General features: G+C 40.9%; 1 protein-coding gene across 1 annotated transcript in view; it reads left to right on the top strand.

Moving 5' to 3' along the window:
• The window catches only part of lrrc9 (leucine rich repeat containing 9), a 185,802-nt gene that overhangs the window by 118,452 nt on the left and 49,025 nt on the right, over positions 1–18,325 (top strand). The window contains exons 17-22 of the mRNA XM_041214204.1: positions 1,211–1,399; positions 2,326–2,451; positions 9,090–9,230; positions 10,547–10,724; positions 14,915–15,135; positions 16,136–16,258. Coding sequence (XP_041070138.1) covers positions 1,211–1,399; positions 2,326–2,451; positions 9,090–9,230; positions 10,547–10,724; positions 14,915–15,135; positions 16,136–16,258 — 978 coding nt within the window. The remainder of the gene's footprint in view (positions 1–1,210; positions 1,400–2,325; positions 2,452–9,089; positions 9,231–10,546; positions 10,725–14,914; positions 15,136–16,135; positions 16,259–18,325) is intronic.

Genomic DNA, 18,325 nt, shown 5'->3' on the forward strand with positions numbered 1-18,325 from the left:
TTCATGATGTAACTAATTTCTTCCCTCTTTTAGAATCTAGTTAGTAACTTGTTTGACATATTAAATTTAATTAATGCCTCTGTGCTAATGCTTTTATTAATTTACTCGCTATTATACTTAGCCTGATTGAAGAAAATGTGAGGAGCTCATGGACTTTTGTGTCACTAAGATTGAGATCATCCATTCAGCTGCCTCTGCGTTTTCTCTTCTTTCCCCTAACCCACTAGATCAGACTTCTAAAGTTCATCCCCGTCACCCCTGAACTTGCATCTTTCTCTAGTTTATCTCCTATTAGCCACCAACTCCATCTCTCACCCTGGCCACTTTCCAAGGCTTAACCAGACCTTCACAACCTTGGTGTTATAACTGATCCTGAGATAAGCTTCCATCATCAAGACTGCCCACTTCAACCTCTGTAAATTGGTATGTCTCCACATCGGCCTCAGTTTATCTGTGCTGAAAACCTCATCCATACCTTTGTTACTACTAGCTGTGATAATTTCAATGCTTTGCTAGCTGGCCTCCCATCTTACACCCTCCATAAACTTGATTTCATCTAAAATGCTACTACCTGTATCCTAACTATAACCAGGATCTGTTCATTGATCAATCCTGTACCCTGTGCTTTCTCCCAGTCCAGCAACATATGGATTTTAAAATTCTTAACCTTGTTTCTAGTCTCACTCCATCCTATCGCTGTAATCTCCTACAATCCTACTACCTTCGGAGATCTCTATTCTCCTCAAATCCTGACCTCTTAGGCAGCCCATTGCCCTCAGCTGCCTTGGTTCAAACTCTGCAATTCTTTCTGTTAACCTCACCACCTCGTTACTGCTTACTCCTCCTGTATGACATTCTGGCCATCTGTCCTAATGGGGCTCCATGTCAATTTTGTTTGAAAATGGTGCTGTGAAGTGTCTTGGGATGTTTTACTATATTAAAGGTGTTGCAAGTTGTTCCTGTTGAGAAGTAGGGATATTTATTCATTTTGAAGATAACAGCACATCCCTACATGTATCATGGTACAATCTTCTCAGTGCCAATCGTTACTTTGGGTGCTGGTACAAAAATTCATTATGCACCAGTAATAATGGAGATTTTAATTTTTCCATTGTTAAATTCCTTAACCTTGTTTCTTTCTTGCAATCAAGGAAAACACTGTGTTAATTTGTTTGTATGATTCTGAATCTAGTGTTTTAAAATTCTGCAGCCTTACCTAGAATTTTTGGATGCTAGCCACAACCAGTTGATAACATTAGGTTTCAATGGAGTGGAAAATCTCAAATATTTGGATTTGAGTTGGAATCAACTAACGTACATGAAGAAAGAAATAGGAGTCCTTTGTAAACATGCATTAGACCTTCTTACACTTGATCTCCGTCATAATCCATGGAAAAAGGTATTTCGCATTGGTGTTTAAATCATAAAGATTAACAACTTTAAGCAGGAGAATGTGATTTCAGACCATTTTAAATTTAAATTATATCTTAATTTTTTTCATCTTCTTTATAGAGCATGTTTAAATAATGCATGGATCCAACTGTTTACAATGCTTTGAATCAGTTCCATACATTGTTTATTTTTTATAGACAGCTAGAACTTCTCTTATCTATGCCCTTTCCTCAACTGCTTTGATACAAACGTATGTATAATTTAGTGACCACACATCATATTGTCATGATTAAAATGATATATATAATGACTGTTCAACATTGTGACAAGTTTCAAAGACAGGTGGATTAACTAACGGAATCCAAACAATGAACTGTGTTTAAGAATATAGTGAAACCATCTTATTTCAATGTTTGACTTCGTTAACTAATCCTATTTTCAAAAGGTGTTACTGGAAAGAAGGTTCATAACCCGTAGCATTGTAAAACGGACAGATGTGGGTTTAGATCTCACTTTTGCTGAGTTCCCAATCTTTGCTACATGGAAAAGCAAAATTTACATTAGTTATATTTGTAGCTTTATTTGAATAATTAATCAGTAACATGCTAGGCCAGATTGCATTATGATCATCAAATACAAGCAAAATATTAGCTTATATTTGGGTAACCTAATGTTCTACATGTAGTCCAACAAATAGGGTATTGTGTGTGTTTGGTCAGCTTTTCCAGCTGGTAGAGACAGGCATAGAGATCCATTATCTGAAAATTACAGCTCACTAATTAAATACTAATTCTGTTGCATAATTTCATTTGTCTCATTACATGTTTTTACAATACAGTTGTCAATATAGTTCTGCTTTTAAAAAAAACTTATAACTGAATTAGCTCCAGTAAGTCTAATCATCCTTTTTACCCATATCAAATTTTTGAACAGCCTGTGTTATTACGCCCGATAGTTATTGGCCAATTAAACACACTCACTTTTCTGAATGGATGCATTGTAACCAGGGAAGAAGCTGCAACAGCCCCGCAATTTACTGCTGAATCAAGGCTTACACAGGTATGACCAATGTTAATACTAATGTCTCCTCTGATTTTCTTTTGACCGTCTAAATAGAATTGGACAAACGATTTTCAGTCAGTTCGACTTTCCTCTTTGGGCTGTGCCTATCCATTATCTTGTCAAGTATCATTGGCTTACTTTTTTTCAAATTCATTTTTGTTGGCAGGCTGCTTAAAACATTTATAATTCAAATACCATTTGCAATATACAAATTGTATATTTCACATATACTTAAGATGACATGCTACCTGACAAGGTAGAAATGGCATGCTCACTATCTTTATTATGTTTTATTATTAATACTGTATATAAAGAATTTATAAATATCAGTTTTGATTGTGCTAGGTCTAATACAATTCCCATGTCTCATTTAAGGTCAGACAAGCAATCTCAGTAAACTATTATTACATTTTAGTTGACATCCCTCGACGTTCCTCCAGGTGCTCATTCCCCTCAAGGAGCCAGGCTGGGGCCATTGGGCACCTGAGGGGAGGAGGAGCGATGCTGGAAACCCCTGGGTCATCCAGTGAGGAATCGCAGATGCTGTCCTCTCCCTCTGACCTGTGCCTGTGACCCCCTCAACTTCATCCCCTTTCACCGCAGGGGAGTAACCGGCCCATGAGTGATTCTGGAGGGAAAAGTGTGTGTGTTGCAGGGCCTTTAGGAGCCTTGTGCAAGCACGCTCACACGCACATGAATCCTTCTTGTTTCACACCCATCTCAATGTCCCGAGTATTTTGAATGCTGCCTGCTGGGGTTCGCTTTCAGTTGTCCATCTGAGCTGACCGGCATCTCCGCCCACCATGCAGCACCTGATCTCACCCACCATGGCCATTGCTTCACTTTCGATTTAGCAAGCATGCTCTGGTTTCACTGCATTGTGCGCTCCCATGTCTTTTCCCTTCCCCCAGTTACCCATTTCCTCTCCCCCATCACAGTTGACCCCTCTGGCATTACCTTGCACTTCCCCTCTGTTACCTACCAGCTACAATTCTCTTCCTTTGGGGATGTCCAGGTGAACGTGCACATTCCCTTCCCAAAAATCCCACCCCCAGCTACATTCACCTCCCCGACCTCCTCCTTCCCACCCTGAGGCTCTGTGTCTGCCTCCGGGTCTCCACAACAACCCTCGCCGTCCCTTCTATTGCTACCGTCAAACCCTCACCCTCCCACTCACTTCACCCTCGGTCATTCTCACCCTTCCTCTGTACGGCGTCCACCCTCAGTTCGCTCCCCAAGAGGCAGACATGGATCTATCCAACCCCACCCCGTGTACGTTCACCTGCATATTCCCCTCCCTCCCCACCTCAACACCCCTTCCCCCTTCGCACCTCTTCCCCCTTCGCACTCCTTTGCACCCCTTACTCCCGGAACCCCTCTCCCACCACCACCCGCCCCCCCCCCCCCTTCCAGTCCTGCCACCCCCCTAGCTTAGTCCCTCCCTCTTCCTGACCCCTTCCTCTGCCCTTACCTCATCTGCCACCCTTAGTCCCACCCCCTCCTGACTCCTTCCTCCAGCCTTACCTCTTCCTCCAGCCTCATTTCTTCCTCTAACCTTACTCCTAACCCTTCCTGACTCCTTCCTCTGCTCTTACTTCTTCCTCCACCCTTACTCCCTCCCCTCTCCGCATTCCTTCTTCCCGCTGGACTCCTTCCCCAGTCTGCACCCCTTCCTCCCCCTGGATACTCTCCCCTCTCCGCACTTCTTCCCTTACACCTTCCACCCCCCTTACACCTAACTTCACAGTTGCCGTCTTCTTCCCTGTTACTCCCTCCTCCCTCATTCTCCAACTCACCCTCCCAACCTCCCCCCCGATACCTTCATTCCGCCCCCAACACCTTCACCCGCATCCCCCCCCCTCCAGACACCTCTTCCTCTCCGAGCCGATCCTAGACCTTCCTCTTCCACCCCCTTGACAATCATTCCTTGTGAGCATCAACAATGACTATCCAACTTCCGTGCGCTGCCATGTCCATGAGAATCCACCCAGCATGCCATGGACATTCCCCAGGGTCCCGTTGCTGTTGGGCTCCAGCATCTTCTGCTCCTCAGATGCCTGCGATATGAGCAAGATCCTGGTGGGTAAGTCCTGCCTTCTGCACATCACACTTGTCAAGACATGTTTTACACCGGTGTGTTTCCCTGCTGACGTGGGCAGATGATCCAGCGGAGTGGGGGCGAACAATTCCAGTGGGCAGGCCTAATGATATGCTGATGTATTACAATGAGGTTCCCAACGTCCGATGGTGGAGAACACAGCCCGCCATCATGCCATATTGTCTGCTCATGCCACCGAATATGCCCGACGCCGGCAAGCATGGAAAATGCTGGCCATAGTGTTAAACTGGAATATAGAATTCAGCTTTTCATCATTTGCAATATGTCTTCTGTACTTGTTGAATTCATTTTATATTTCTCAATATTACATTGAATAATTAGAGCAGTATTGATATGTTGTGGGGGTTGGTTAGGTCATTGGCTAGATGGCTAGAGTGTGGTACAGAATGATGCCAACAGCATGTGGTCAATCCCTGTACCAACTGTGGTAGTTCATGAAGGCCTGCTTCTTAACCTTGCTTCATGCTTGATGTGGAATGGTGCCCCTCAAGCTATATAACCAATTGTCTCTGTTCAATGGGGAAAGATGCCTATGGACCTTTATGGAACATGGCTAATTAGCTATTGATATGTTGAATTGTTTTGCATATACTATATATTTATAATTTCAGATCTATTTTCTGTGAAATGACCCTGTTTGGTCTTTTGTATTCTTGTCATTCGTCTAATTAGAACTCTTAATAACTATTTCTGAACACTATGATATTAAACGTGTACATTGTGAGAAGATAGTAGCCACACATCACAGCAACTTGTATTTATATAATACCTGTAATGTAGAAAAATGTACCAGGGTGCTTTGCAGAAGTGGATTCAAACTAACACCAAGGCAAAGAAAGAGATATTAGGAAGGATGATAAAGTTTGGTGAAAGGTGTAGGTTTTAAGGAAGATCTCAAAGGAGACAAGAGAGATGAAGAGGTACTACAGTTCAGGCTGAGCTTGGTGACGAGACAGCTGAAGACATGGCCATCAATGGTGGGGTGAAGCGAGTAAGCGATGCACAAGAGACCAAAATTGGAGGAACACATAGTTATTTATGGGTTGTAGGGCTGGGGGAGGCTACAGAGATAGGAGGAAAGTAATGCCATGAAGGGGTTTGAGCATGAGGATGGGAATTTTAAAGGGTAATTGTTAGGGGATTGAGAACCTTGTTTTCAAATCTCACCATGTCCTCATTCTTTCCTTTCTCTGTAATCTTCTCCAGCCCTACAACCCTCCAAAATATGTGAGCTCTTCCAATTCTGACCTTTTACGCATCCTTGATTTTAATCCCTCTGCTATTGGTGGCCATGCATTCAACTGTCTAGGCGTTATGCTCTGAAATTCCCTCCTTGAACTTCTCTGCCTTTTTACTGTCTTTCCTTCTTTAGGACACTCATTAAAATCTACGTCTTTGACAAGCTTTAGTCAGGTGCCCTAATACCTTATGAGGCTCAGTGTCAAATTTTATTTGATAATGCATCTTGGGGCATTTTACAATGTTAAAAGGCCCCATATCAATACAGAAAATGCGGGAAATACTCAGCAGGTCTGGCAGCATCTGTGGAAAGAGAAATAGAGTTAACCATTCAGTTCTGAAGGGTCATCGACCTGAAATGCTAAATCTGTTTCTCTCGCTACCAATACTGCCAGACGTGCTGCATCTTTCCAGCATTTTCTGTTTTTATTTCAGATTTTCAGAATCTGCAGTATTTTGCTTTTCTACAAAAATGCAAGTTATTGAAGGTCATTAAGCACAAGTGGGACTTGGTGCACATTACAGATGAGCAGGCTTGGCCTAAATAGCCAAGTGGTTATGGTACTGGGTTTATAACCCCAAGATCAAGAGTTCAAATCTCACAATGGCAAACTATGAAACAATGTAACTTCATCTGAAACAGATGGAAACGGGTTTGTACTCGAAAGAGTTACAGATGAGCAGGCTTGGCCTAAATAGCCAAGTGGTTATGGTACTGGGTTTATAACCCCAAGATCAAGAGTTCAAATCTCACAATGGCAAACTATGAAACAATGTAACTTCATCTGAAACAGATGGAAACGGGTTTGTACTCGAAAGAGTTACAGATGAGCAGGGGCTTGGCCTAAATAGCCAAGTGGTTATGGTACTGGGCTTGTAACCCCAAGATCAAGAGTTCAAATCTCACAATGGCAAACTATGAAACAATGTAACTTCATCTGAAACAGATGGAAACGGATACTCGAAAGAGTTACAGATGAGCAGGCTTGGCCTAAATAGCCAAGTGGTTATGGTACTGGGTTTATAACCCCAAGATCAAGAGTTCAAATCTCACAATGGCAAACTATGAAACAATGTAACTTCATCTGAAACAGATGGAAACGGGTTTGTACTCGAAAGAGTTACAGATGAGCAGGCTTGGCCTAAATAGCCAAGTGGTTATGGTACTGGGTTTATAACCCCAAGATCAAGAGTTCAAATCTCACAATGGCAAACTATGAAACAATGTAACTTCATCTGAAACAGATGGAAACGGGTTTGTACTCGAAAGAGTTACAGATGAGCAGGGGCTTGGCCTAAATAGCCAAGTGGTTGTGGTACTGGATTTGTAACCCCAAGATCAAGAGTTCAAATTTCACAATGGCAAACTATGAAACAATGTAACTTCATCTGAAACAGTTGGAAACGGGTTTGTACTCGAAAGAGTTTCAGATGAGCAGGGGCTTGGCCTAAATAGCCAAGTGGTTATGGTACTGGGTTTGTAACCCCAAGATCAAGAGTTCAAATCTCACAATGGCAAAGGCCTAAATAGCCAAGTGGTTATGGTACTGGGTTTGTAACCCCAAGATCAAGAGTTCAAATCTCACAATGGCAAAACTATGGCTTGGCCTAAATAGCCAAGTGGTTATGGTACTGCGTTTGGAACCCCAAGATCAAGAGTTCAAATCTCACAATGGCAAACTATAAAACAATGTAACTTCATCTGAATAGGAACAGATGGAAACGGGTTTGTACTCAAAAGAGTTACAGATGAGCAGGGGCTTGGCCTAAATAGCCAAGTGGTTATGGTACTGGGTTTGTAACCCCAAGATCAAGAGTTCAAATTTCACAATGGCAAACTATGAAACAATGTAACTTCATCTGAAGCAGATGGAAATGGGTTTGTACTCGAAAGAGTTACAGATGAGCAGGGGCTTGGCCTAAATAGCCAAGTGGTTATGGTACTGGGTTTGTAACCCCAAGATCAAGAGTTCAAATCTCACAATGGCAAAGGCCTAAATAGCCAAGTGGTTATGGTACTGGGTTTGTAACCCCAAGATCAAGAGTTCAAATCTCACAATGGCAAAACTATGGCTTGGCCTAAGTAGCCAAGTGGTTATGGTACTGCGTTTGGAACCCCAAGATCAAGAGTTCAAATTTCACAATGGCAAACTATAAAACAATGTAACTTCATCTGAATAGGAACAGATGGAAACGGGTTTGTACTCAAAAGAGTTACAGATGAGCAGGGGCTTGGCCTAAATAGCCAAGTGGTTATGGTACTGGGTTTGTAACCCCAAGATCAAGAGTTCAACTCTCACAATGGCAAACTATGAAACAATGTAACTTCATCTGAAACAGATGGAAATGGGTTAACTCAAAAGAGTATCAAGAGTTCAAATCTCACAATGGCAAAACTATGAAACAATGTAACTTCATCTGAAACAGATGGAAACGAGTTTGTACTCGAAAGAGTTACAGATGAGCAGCAGAGTTTTGGATGAGCTAAGATTTATGGAACATGGAGGATGAGAGGCCAGCTGGGAGAGCATTGGATTAGTTAAGTTTGGAGGTGATATAAAGGTGAGGGTTTTGGCTGTAGATAGACTGATGGAAGGGGGTAAATGAGAGATGTTACAAGAGTCTATATAGGTGATCTTTGTGATGAGGAGAATATAGGGCAGAATTTTGCCCTTGTTAGGCGGGCGTGGCAGGCCTGAGAGCGGTCGTGAAGCTGAAGGGAGTTGAAGATTTTTATCAATATAAATAAAGAATTTTAAAATAATGAAAACATGTCCCCTCATGTGACTCTGTCATATAAGCAGAGACATCTAAAATATGAGTGCAAAAAAATGTTTTTTTAATCACTGGACGAAACCTCATCCTGCCCGTGGATGACATTTCACCAAAAATGCAAAGGCTGCTTGGCCTTTTCACCAACCAAATGGTTGGACGGGCAGTGAAAAATTTACGTCAATTATCTCCTTAAGGGCCTTAATAGGCTGCTTAATTGTCAGTGGGTGCGCGCGATGACGTCGGGATGCTTGCCCGATGTCATTGTGCATCACTTTATGCTCATTTGGGTCTGGCATGCGCCCCCCTGACAAACGCAATATTCTGCCCATAGTGTCTGAAGCTCAGCTTGGGGTAAAATAAGATGTCATGGTTGCCAAAAGCTGGCATCAGCCTGAAACAGTGACTGCAGAAGGGGATGGAATCAGTTGCAATGGGATGAATTAACAAACATATACAACAGTTTTCATCACTTAAGCTAAAATCCTTTTCCCCTCTCTTCCAGGCTTCTTTATTAGCTCATTCCCGGACTGATGAAGAGCACCCTCGTTGCCTCAGTTTATTGAACTGTGCTCAGAATCTAACTCAGTTAAGCAAAATGAAGCCAGATCCATCTGTCGACCAAGCCACCTCCTGGCTTACTAAGGTTTGTAATAACGTTTGAGGTGTCACTTATTAAGGTTATAGAGTTGTAAAAAATATGCATCATTAAAATAAATCCCTGCTGGTATAGGATTTGGTTCCAGAATAATAGACTTTCAACTTGACTATCCATTTAATTTATATTAAAATGTATTACTTCAACCACTCAGTTGTTAAATAAAATCACTTGCAATACTCTAAAACTGATCCATCTACAGTAGTTATGCACATATTTGCAATTAATAAGGTAGTACAGTAAGTCCCCATTTTAAGTTGCCCCGTTTTAAGTCATTCTGCTTTAACATCAGTCAGTTAGTGGGGAAGGTATTCGTGTTTGGCATTAGGAGCTTTGTTTTAATGTTGTTCCATGCCAGGCCTGGGATAGAGTTTTATAACCCAATTGGTGCATTTTTGGAGCGACATTTCTTACCCTCTGATCCTCTCTCCTGGTTGCTGCCAACCCTCCCTCTTGCTGCTAACTCTCTGGGTTGCTGCCGACCCTCCCACTTGCCAGCCCTCCCTCTTGCCACCTCTCCAGCTTACGGTTTACATCTGCAACCCTGCTACTTCAAGCTGCTCTTGGTGAAGGTGCTTTTCCTGCCTCTCACCGCTCATCTCCTGAGCCCTTGTGGGAGTGGGAAGAGGCGAGCAGGAGGTTTGGCAGTGAGAGAGAGAGTTGGCAGCGAGAGGAAGGGTCAGGGAACAGGATGTGTAATGAGCAAGAGGTTTGGCGAGCACAGTCAACTGGGAGGGCCAGGGAGCAGGAGAGGCTGCGTTTCGGAGAGGTGGCGAGCAGGAGTTAGGTAGAAAGAGTTAGCATATTTCTTATATTTTTGTTTTGTTTAAAAAATTATTTCAGTTTTGAATATAGGAATTTAACCATATAAAATATTTCAACCTACAGGTTATAATGTTTTTTTTGACGAGAGAGGTCCTAGAGAACCTAACTACAGCTTTTGCCAGGTCCTACAGAACCTAACTACAACTTTTACCTTAGTTGTAATGGAAAAATCTTCTAACACAGAACTTAAAGTTGCACTTTTCAGGAACGCAACTACAACGTTAAGCGAGGACTTAGTGTAATGTCCTAACACTCTTCAAGAATCTACAAACCTAATTCAAATGTGTTCACTTATTCATTTGATCAATTAATTATAAAACAGCCGGATGTTTTGACCAGAGAGTTAAAAACAAACTTTTTTTTAGGATTATTGCCCTTTGCATCTATACATATTAGTTAACCTTGTGTTTTTTTAAGAAATTAAATAAGTCATTACATACCTACATCTTTTTATATTTTGAATTGCATTTTGTACACAGATTACTACATTAAATTTAGATGGACAGAATCTTTCACAACTCACTAATCTAGAGAGGCTGCAGAATTTGCGCTGGGCTTCATTTAACAACAACAGCATCCGCAGATTTGAAGGACTGGATCACTGCCTCCAACTTGAAGAACTTTCTCTGGAAGACAACTTTATTTCTGAACTTGAAGGTAATGGTTGGGTTTCCACAGAATTGTCATTTTTTGCAGATCTTAGATTTCTTTCTCCCTGTACTACTTGGCAAACAAAACTTCAAAATTCTAAAATAAAACTAGCAGCTTCTACACATAACATTGTAAGAGGCTTTTCAAGCAAACATGTCAAGAATCAAGCGGGGGGTCGGGAACCGCTTGCCAACGCGTAAAATGATGCACGGTGACATGCCATTTAGACTTTTCGCGCCCGCCGAACTGTCAACGGCCACATAAGACCTTTAAAAAGGTAATTAAACCAATTAATGGACTTGCCCGTCCAACCTTAAGGTTGGCGGGCAGGCAAAGAGCAGCCCTCAGAAAAAACATAAAACCTCATCCACGGGTGGGATGTGGTTTCATGAGGGATTTAAAATGTGTATAAAATTTTTACATAGAAGTAATTGACATGTCCCTGTTCATGTGACAGTGCCACATGAGGGGACCTGTCAGGAATATTTTTTTCTCCCTTTAGTAAAGTTTTCAAACTTGAGCCAAGCATCCAGAGGCAGCGCTCAGGGAATCCCCCCTCACCCGCACAGGGAGCACATAGCAGTTCCGGGCAGACGTCACACTGGGTGGGCGTTAATTGGTCTGCCCCCGTAAAATGGCAGCACGCCCCCAATTGGGGGCGCCGATTGGAAATCTGCCCGCCTGCACCCGCACAAGCCCCTGATGGGGGGAAAATGCTGCCCCATGTGTTTGTGGTTCAAGAATATCCTTTCACCCCTTTCAAATAGACATGCACACACACACAAAGAACCTGAAGCCAGCTGCTTATTGGAAATGGACAAATCATTTTTTTTCTACTGAGACATGCAGTGCGATATGGCTACTGGCTGTACCTACTCCTGATGGTGTGATGTTCATAAGAAGTAGGAGCAGGATTACATCATTTGGCAACTCAAGCCTATTCTCGCTAATCAATATGATCATGGCTGATCTTCTACCTCAAGTCCACTTTCTTGCCTGCTCCCCTTATCCTTTAATTCCCTGAGAGGTAAAAATCTATTGATCTCAGTCTTAAATATACTCAACTTTGGAGCATTCAGGACCCTCTGGGGAAGACAATTCCAAAGAGTCACAATCTTCTGATGAAGAAATTTTTCTTCATCTCAGTCCTAAATGACCATCCCCCGATCCTGAGACTGTGCTCCCATGTTCTAGATTCCCCACCCAGGAGAAACAATCTCTCAGTATCTGCTCTGTCATGCTTCTTCAAAATTATGCATGTTTCAATGAAATCACCTCTCAGTCTTCTAACTCTTGAGACTATATGTCTAATTTACTCAGCCTCTCATCATAGGACAACCCTCTATGCTGTACTGCCTCCAAGGCAAATACAGTAAAATCTTTATTAATTGGCATGCGCAGGGAATGGATGGTGCCAGTTAATCAAAAATACTGGATAATGGTGAGTTCTATTTACCAATGGAATACAGTGCAACACTTGAATTAATATGCAAGAACTCAGGAAGTAAAGAACAGTAATCTTTTTACTTCTAAATCTTTGACAGTTTATTAAAACATAAACTAAAGTATAAAATTATACAGTATACAAGTATGGCTTCCTGAAAATTTTGTAATTGCTTCTGGTTGATAAAGTATTAGGGAAACATCAGAAATTCCAGTTAGTAGAGAATTCCGGTTGGTAGAGTGCCAGCTAACACACAATTTACTGCGTATCCTTCCTTAAATAAGGAGACCAAAATTACACACGGTACTCCAAGTGTGGTCTCACCAAACCCCTATACAGTTGTAGCAAGACTTCCTCCTCCTTGTGTTCCAATCCCTTGAAATAAAGTCCAACATGCCAGCTGCCTTTTTAATTACTTTCTTTACCTGCATGCTAACTTTCTGTCCCTTGTGTGAGTACACCCGAGTGTCTCTGAACATCAACATGTAAAAGTTTCATGCCTTTAAAAAATATTTTGCTTTTCTATTCTCACTACCAAAGTGAATCACCTCACACATTTCCACATTACACTCCAGCTGCCACCTTGTTACCCACTCACATAACCCAACAAAACTCTTTGCAGCTTCACAGTTCACATTCCCACCTAGCTTTGTATCATCAGCAAACTTAGATACGTTACTCACAATCTCTTATCTAAGTCATTAACATAGATCGTTAAATGTCCGAGGCCTGGCTAGTTACTCTCATTCTATTTTTTTCCCCTTTTTATCAACTTTTTTTTCACCCTTTGCTAGTTTCTAAAACACTCCCAATCTTCAGGCTAACTACAATTCTTTGCAACATTATAAGCCTCTTTTCCATTGATCCAATACTATCCTTAACTTCCCTAGTAAGCTACGGATGGATCTGCTTTGCTGAGATTTTTTTAATGGAATGTATTTTTGTTGAACAATTTGAATTGTTTCTTTAACTGATTATTTACCACAATCCCTTTTAGTCTATTTACCTAATCAACCTTAGCTAGCTCTCCTCTCATACATATATAATTGGCTTTATTTAAGTTTAAGATTTTTATTTGGGACTTGAGTATGCTGCTTTCATACTTAATATGGAATTCAATTGTCATAGAGTCATAGAGGTCTGCAGCACAGAAAAAGGCCCTTCGGCCCATCGAGTCTGCGCCTGTCAAACAAGTACCTAACTATTCTAATCCCATTGTATTATGATCACTTTTTCCCAGAGGTTCTTTTACTATGAGATTACTAATTAAACCTGCCTCATTGAAAATACTAGATCTAAGGTAGCTTTATCCCTAGTTGGTTCCACCACACATTGTTCCAGGAAACTGTTGCAAAAGCATTCAACAAACTCACCTTCCAGACTACCTTTGCCAGTTTGATTTGTTGAGTCTATATGAAGCTTAAAGACCCCATGATTATTCCATTGCCTTTGTTAAAAGCCCCTATTATTTTCCAATTAATGCTATGTTCAACAGTATACCACTGTTGGCCTATAAACTACTCCCACCAGTGTTATTCCTAATCTCCACCCATATTGATTCTACTTCTTGAGCAAAGATCGTTTCTCACTAATGGCCTTATGTCATCCTTTACTATACGGGCTACTCCTTTTTTGAAATTCAGAGTGATAACTAGCTGCAGATCTTCAGTGCGATTTACCCAGTGTTCATCACTTGAACCAACATATCATAAAAGCATAGAGTAACCCAGCACAAATCATAGGATATTGCAACACAAAAACAAACAATTCAACCTATCAAATTTGAGTAAGTGTGGAGAGAGAAACAAAGTTAATGGGGAGAATTTTCTCCCCTTTGGAGTGTTGTGCGTGGGCGTGCGTGTGCGCGTGCAGCCAATCGGTGCCCCTGATCAGCTGTGTGCCGCCATTTTTTGTGGGTGAGCCAATTAAGGCCCGCCCAGCGTGACACGTGCCTGGAAGCGCTGTGCGCTCCCTGTGTAGGTGGCAGGGAGGGGGGTTGCCTGAGTCGGGAGGTGCCTCATGGAGATTAGTTTTAAGTTTAAACAGTTTAATAAAGTGTTGAAAAATTATTCATGACATGTCCCCTTATGTGAAACTGTCACATGAGCTGGGACATGTACATTAATTTTAATTTTTTTTCTGAAAATTTTAAATCATTCATGAAACCTCATCCCATCCGTGGATGAGGTTCCATGAAAAATGTTAAGGCTACCTGGGCCCTTCGCCTGCCCGCCAACCTTAAGGTTGGACGGGCAGCTCAGCTGATTGCCTTAATTGCTTTTTAACGGGCCTTAATAGGCCTTTGACAGTTTGGCGGGAGCACAGCCAAGTCAGCTGCATGCCCGCTGAACTAAAAAACTAAATGACGTGCGGTGACATCAGGATGCACGCCTGATGTCACCCCGTGTCATTTTACGCCTTGGCAAGCGGGCCCCGCCCTCGCTTGCCAAGCCGAAGATTCTGCCCAATGTTTCAGGTTCTTTCATCAGATTACATCCTGCATAGATTTCAATGTTTGAATAGCAGAGGAGAGAGGATCCCCTAGTTTCCTGGTTAACAATTGCTTAACCAGAACAAATTATTTGGTCATTTATTTGATCGCTGCCTACACAATGACTACATTTGAACAGTAATTCTTTGGCTGGACTTTGGGATATCCTGGGAATGTGAAAGGTTCTGTATCAACGCAAGTTCTTTTCTTTTTGCTCTCTGTCAGATTATTTATTTATTTGTTAATTTTTGGTTCTAATAGGGATTTCAAAACTGACCAAGCTGACTCGATTGAATCTTGGTAATAATCAGTTGAAAAATATGGAAGGCTCAGGTCTAGATAGGTTAACACATCTCCACTATTTGTCACTGGAAGGCAACAAAATTCGTTCACTACGCAGTTTGCAGAAAATATATACCCTGATAGAACTCTACTTGGGAAACAATCTCATACATAATAACTGCGAGATCTACCATTTAAAGGTAAATATAATTTGTACTTTAATGGACAATTTGCAGAACAGAAGTTGGTCATTTGTTTCATACATTTGCATTCTCTGAAAGAACTATCCAGTCGATCCCATTCCCCACCTTTTTCCTTAATCTTTGAAAATTTTCTTTAATGTAAAGTGCTGCATTTTGAAAGAAAGAATGAGGAGAGGCAATATAAACTAAGTGGTAGACTTTTAAAGGGGGTTCAAGAAACAGAATGATCCAGGGATTTATGTGCAGAAATCTTTGAAAGTGACAGGGCAAGTTGATAAGGCTCTTTAAAAAGTGTACGGAGCCCTTAGGTTTATAAATAGAGTTCTAAAGAAAGGAAGTTGCTTTAAAATCTTAAATTTTATATAAATCACTGGTGTAGTGTGTCCATTTCTAGGTGTCATCACACTTTGGAGAGGGGCCAGAGGAGATTTACTAGAATGGTGCCAAGGATGAGGGACTTAAATTGCATGGAGATACTAGGTAAACTAGGATTTTTGTAGAGCAGGGTAAGGGGACTTTTAATAGATGTGTTTAAAATCATAAAGGGTTGATCAAATAAGGAGGAAATGTTCAAGATATCAGAAGGATCAGAAAGCAGAGGACACAGATTTAAGATAATTGGCATAAGAGCCAGAAGTAAGAGGAGAAATTTGCAGTGAATTATTACAATCTGGAAGAGTGGTGGAAGAAGATTTAATAATAGCTTTCAAATGGAAATTCAATGAATTCTTATAAGAAGAAAAGTGTAAGGCAATGTGAAAAGAGTAGGGGAGTAGGACTAATTGGATAGCTCTTTCAAAAAGCTAGCACAGACACAATTGGCCAAATGGCCCCCTTCTAGGCTTTAAGATTCTATGACTTATGTCTTTTAAAAGCTATTATTGTTTCAGTTTTGACCATTATTTCTTGTAGGGCATTCCAAAAGACAATTTCAGATCTTTTAAATTATGATTTCTTTAATTATTTGGTTTCTTTAATGAATCTTTTATGTTTTTAGGGAATGGAGAACCTTGTCATATTGGACTTGTATGGAAACCCATTGGTTTATAAACAGGAACACTATCGCTTCTTCGTCATCTATCACCTGCCTTCATTGAGGGCCTTTGATGGAAATGTAGTGGTTAGTCTGTGCTTCCTTGCTTAAAAAATGTTTCCATTATTTATTATTGTGCCAAGTTAAACATACTTTATACTCATGTAGCTGTCTGCCTTGACTGGCCAGAGTAGTTAACCTAAGGCGGCCCCAGATTTGATCGCTAATCTGCATGAGTTACCTAATCCCATTGGTGAGGAGAAGACCGGACTTGGCTGTTACATCTATGTAGTAATACAGCCTATTGATACTTGCTGCCAAGACTTGAATATGAACAGTTGTGAAGTGGTGGAGGGCAAACAACATCCATAGAACTATACCACACAAGGAGTGGATGCTTTCAAGAAGGAATTAGCAATACAAAAACACTCACATAGCTCCTAAAATATGGAAATTCAGCTTGTTTCCTTTCCAGTGATGAATAGCTAGTTCAGTAAACTTGAAAAATACATTATTTCTCCATAATAACAAATGCAGTGTAATGCAGCATTTTAGATTAGTACTTATTTTCCCTCACTGCAAAACTAAGACAGGGAGGTGTAAACTCAGTATCTGGAGGAAAACAATCAGACAATCAGAACAGCATTCCTATAAAATGTTTTGGGAGCTAAGTGGAAGAATGAGTTATTAAGTTTAATATAAAGGGAACATTTTAAGGTAGTGGCAATACAAATAAATTTAAAAGTTAAAGGCAGTCAAAGTGGATAAGACCGGAAAATGGGTGTGCAGATCATGGTGCAGGACTAACTGTGCCCAGGCAACATGATTGATTTGTACTGCCTGCTGGTCATGTGATTGCTGCATGCAGCTAGCGCTACCTATGCTGTCCACTGGCTGCAGGCATCAGCAGGGTATTTGATAGTGTGAGTGGCTAGTGCTACTTAAAAGGCAGCCTCCAAATCTTGAAGGGTAGGTGCATGGTGGCTGCAAGAGGAGGTAAGAGCCATTTGCAAACTAAATCTGCGCTGTAAAAGATTGAAAAATGACTGGACATATGTGCCCCAAAATTTTTTGATAATGCACTGGAGGCCTTGGTGGAAAGGAGGACAAATGTCATATATCTGCATTGGGGGCAGGAGGCCATCCAGATAAAAGCTTAGGAGGCAGTGAGAAAAAGTAAATAGGCGTAGGTTTCCATATAGCTATTTACTTCTAGAAAATCCAGAATTCAGTTATTGTACATTGAATATTACAATATTACAGGTGTTCTTCCTATAACCATTTTAAACAACAGGAATTGCACTCAGTGTACAATTAGATTTTATAATAATTTAACATTGATGGCCTGGATTTTACTCTTGGTGGCGAAGGAATGACTTTTTCTATTCATCTTGTGCATGCAATTTTTGCAAGCTTGTCAGTGGAGATTTGCAGTCATTCTGTTTTGTTTCTGTGCATCGCCCTCTGCAGGGGATCTGTGAAGCTTATGAACAGGACAGGTGACACTGAGACTCTTCAACCAATCAGATTGCAGTATCCTCACTGAGACATGCAGAATCTAAACCAGGAAGTAAAAAAGACTAGAAAATATAAAGTACATTTAAATCATATATAGGAAGCAAAATACAAATTGAAAAATACAAATGGGATTAAGGGAGACAAACAGGGAAATAAATGTTTTTTTTTAAATTGCATCATTAATTTTCCTCTCATGGAATGAAACCCTGCATTTGTAAAATTACTTTTCAGGACCAGAGAGGTTTTTCATAAATAATTATAATATATTACACCATTTAAAATCTCACTTGCTCCTAAATGTACCAGTGCTACCTTTTGCAGCCATTTTTAGTGATTCATATCAAATTCATACCATCACAGTGATATCAAAGTTGAGTTCTTTGGTGAAGACTACAACCCATAGCTGGTAAAGGATCAAGACATCTCTGACAGCAGCAACTAGGTTTCAGCAGTCAACTGCACAAGCACAAATACCAGAAGCTGCTGTCAGATTGATCCTGTAATAGTTTCGAGCAACAACAGCCTCACTGTTATTCTTACAGCAAACTCCAGGCCATTGCCTAAACTAATAATTCAGTTTAAATGTTGTAGAGTAAATTAATTAAGAATGTGACCACCTACAGGGCCTATCTCACA

The sequence above is a fragment of the Carcharodon carcharias genome, chromosome 20, assembly GCF_017639515.1.
Source record: "Carcharodon carcharias isolate sCarCar2 chromosome 20, sCarCar2.pri, whole genome shotgun sequence".
In the NCBI taxonomy this organism is placed as follows: domain Eukaryota; kingdom Metazoa; phylum Chordata; class Chondrichthyes; order Lamniformes; family Lamnidae; genus Carcharodon; species Carcharodon carcharias.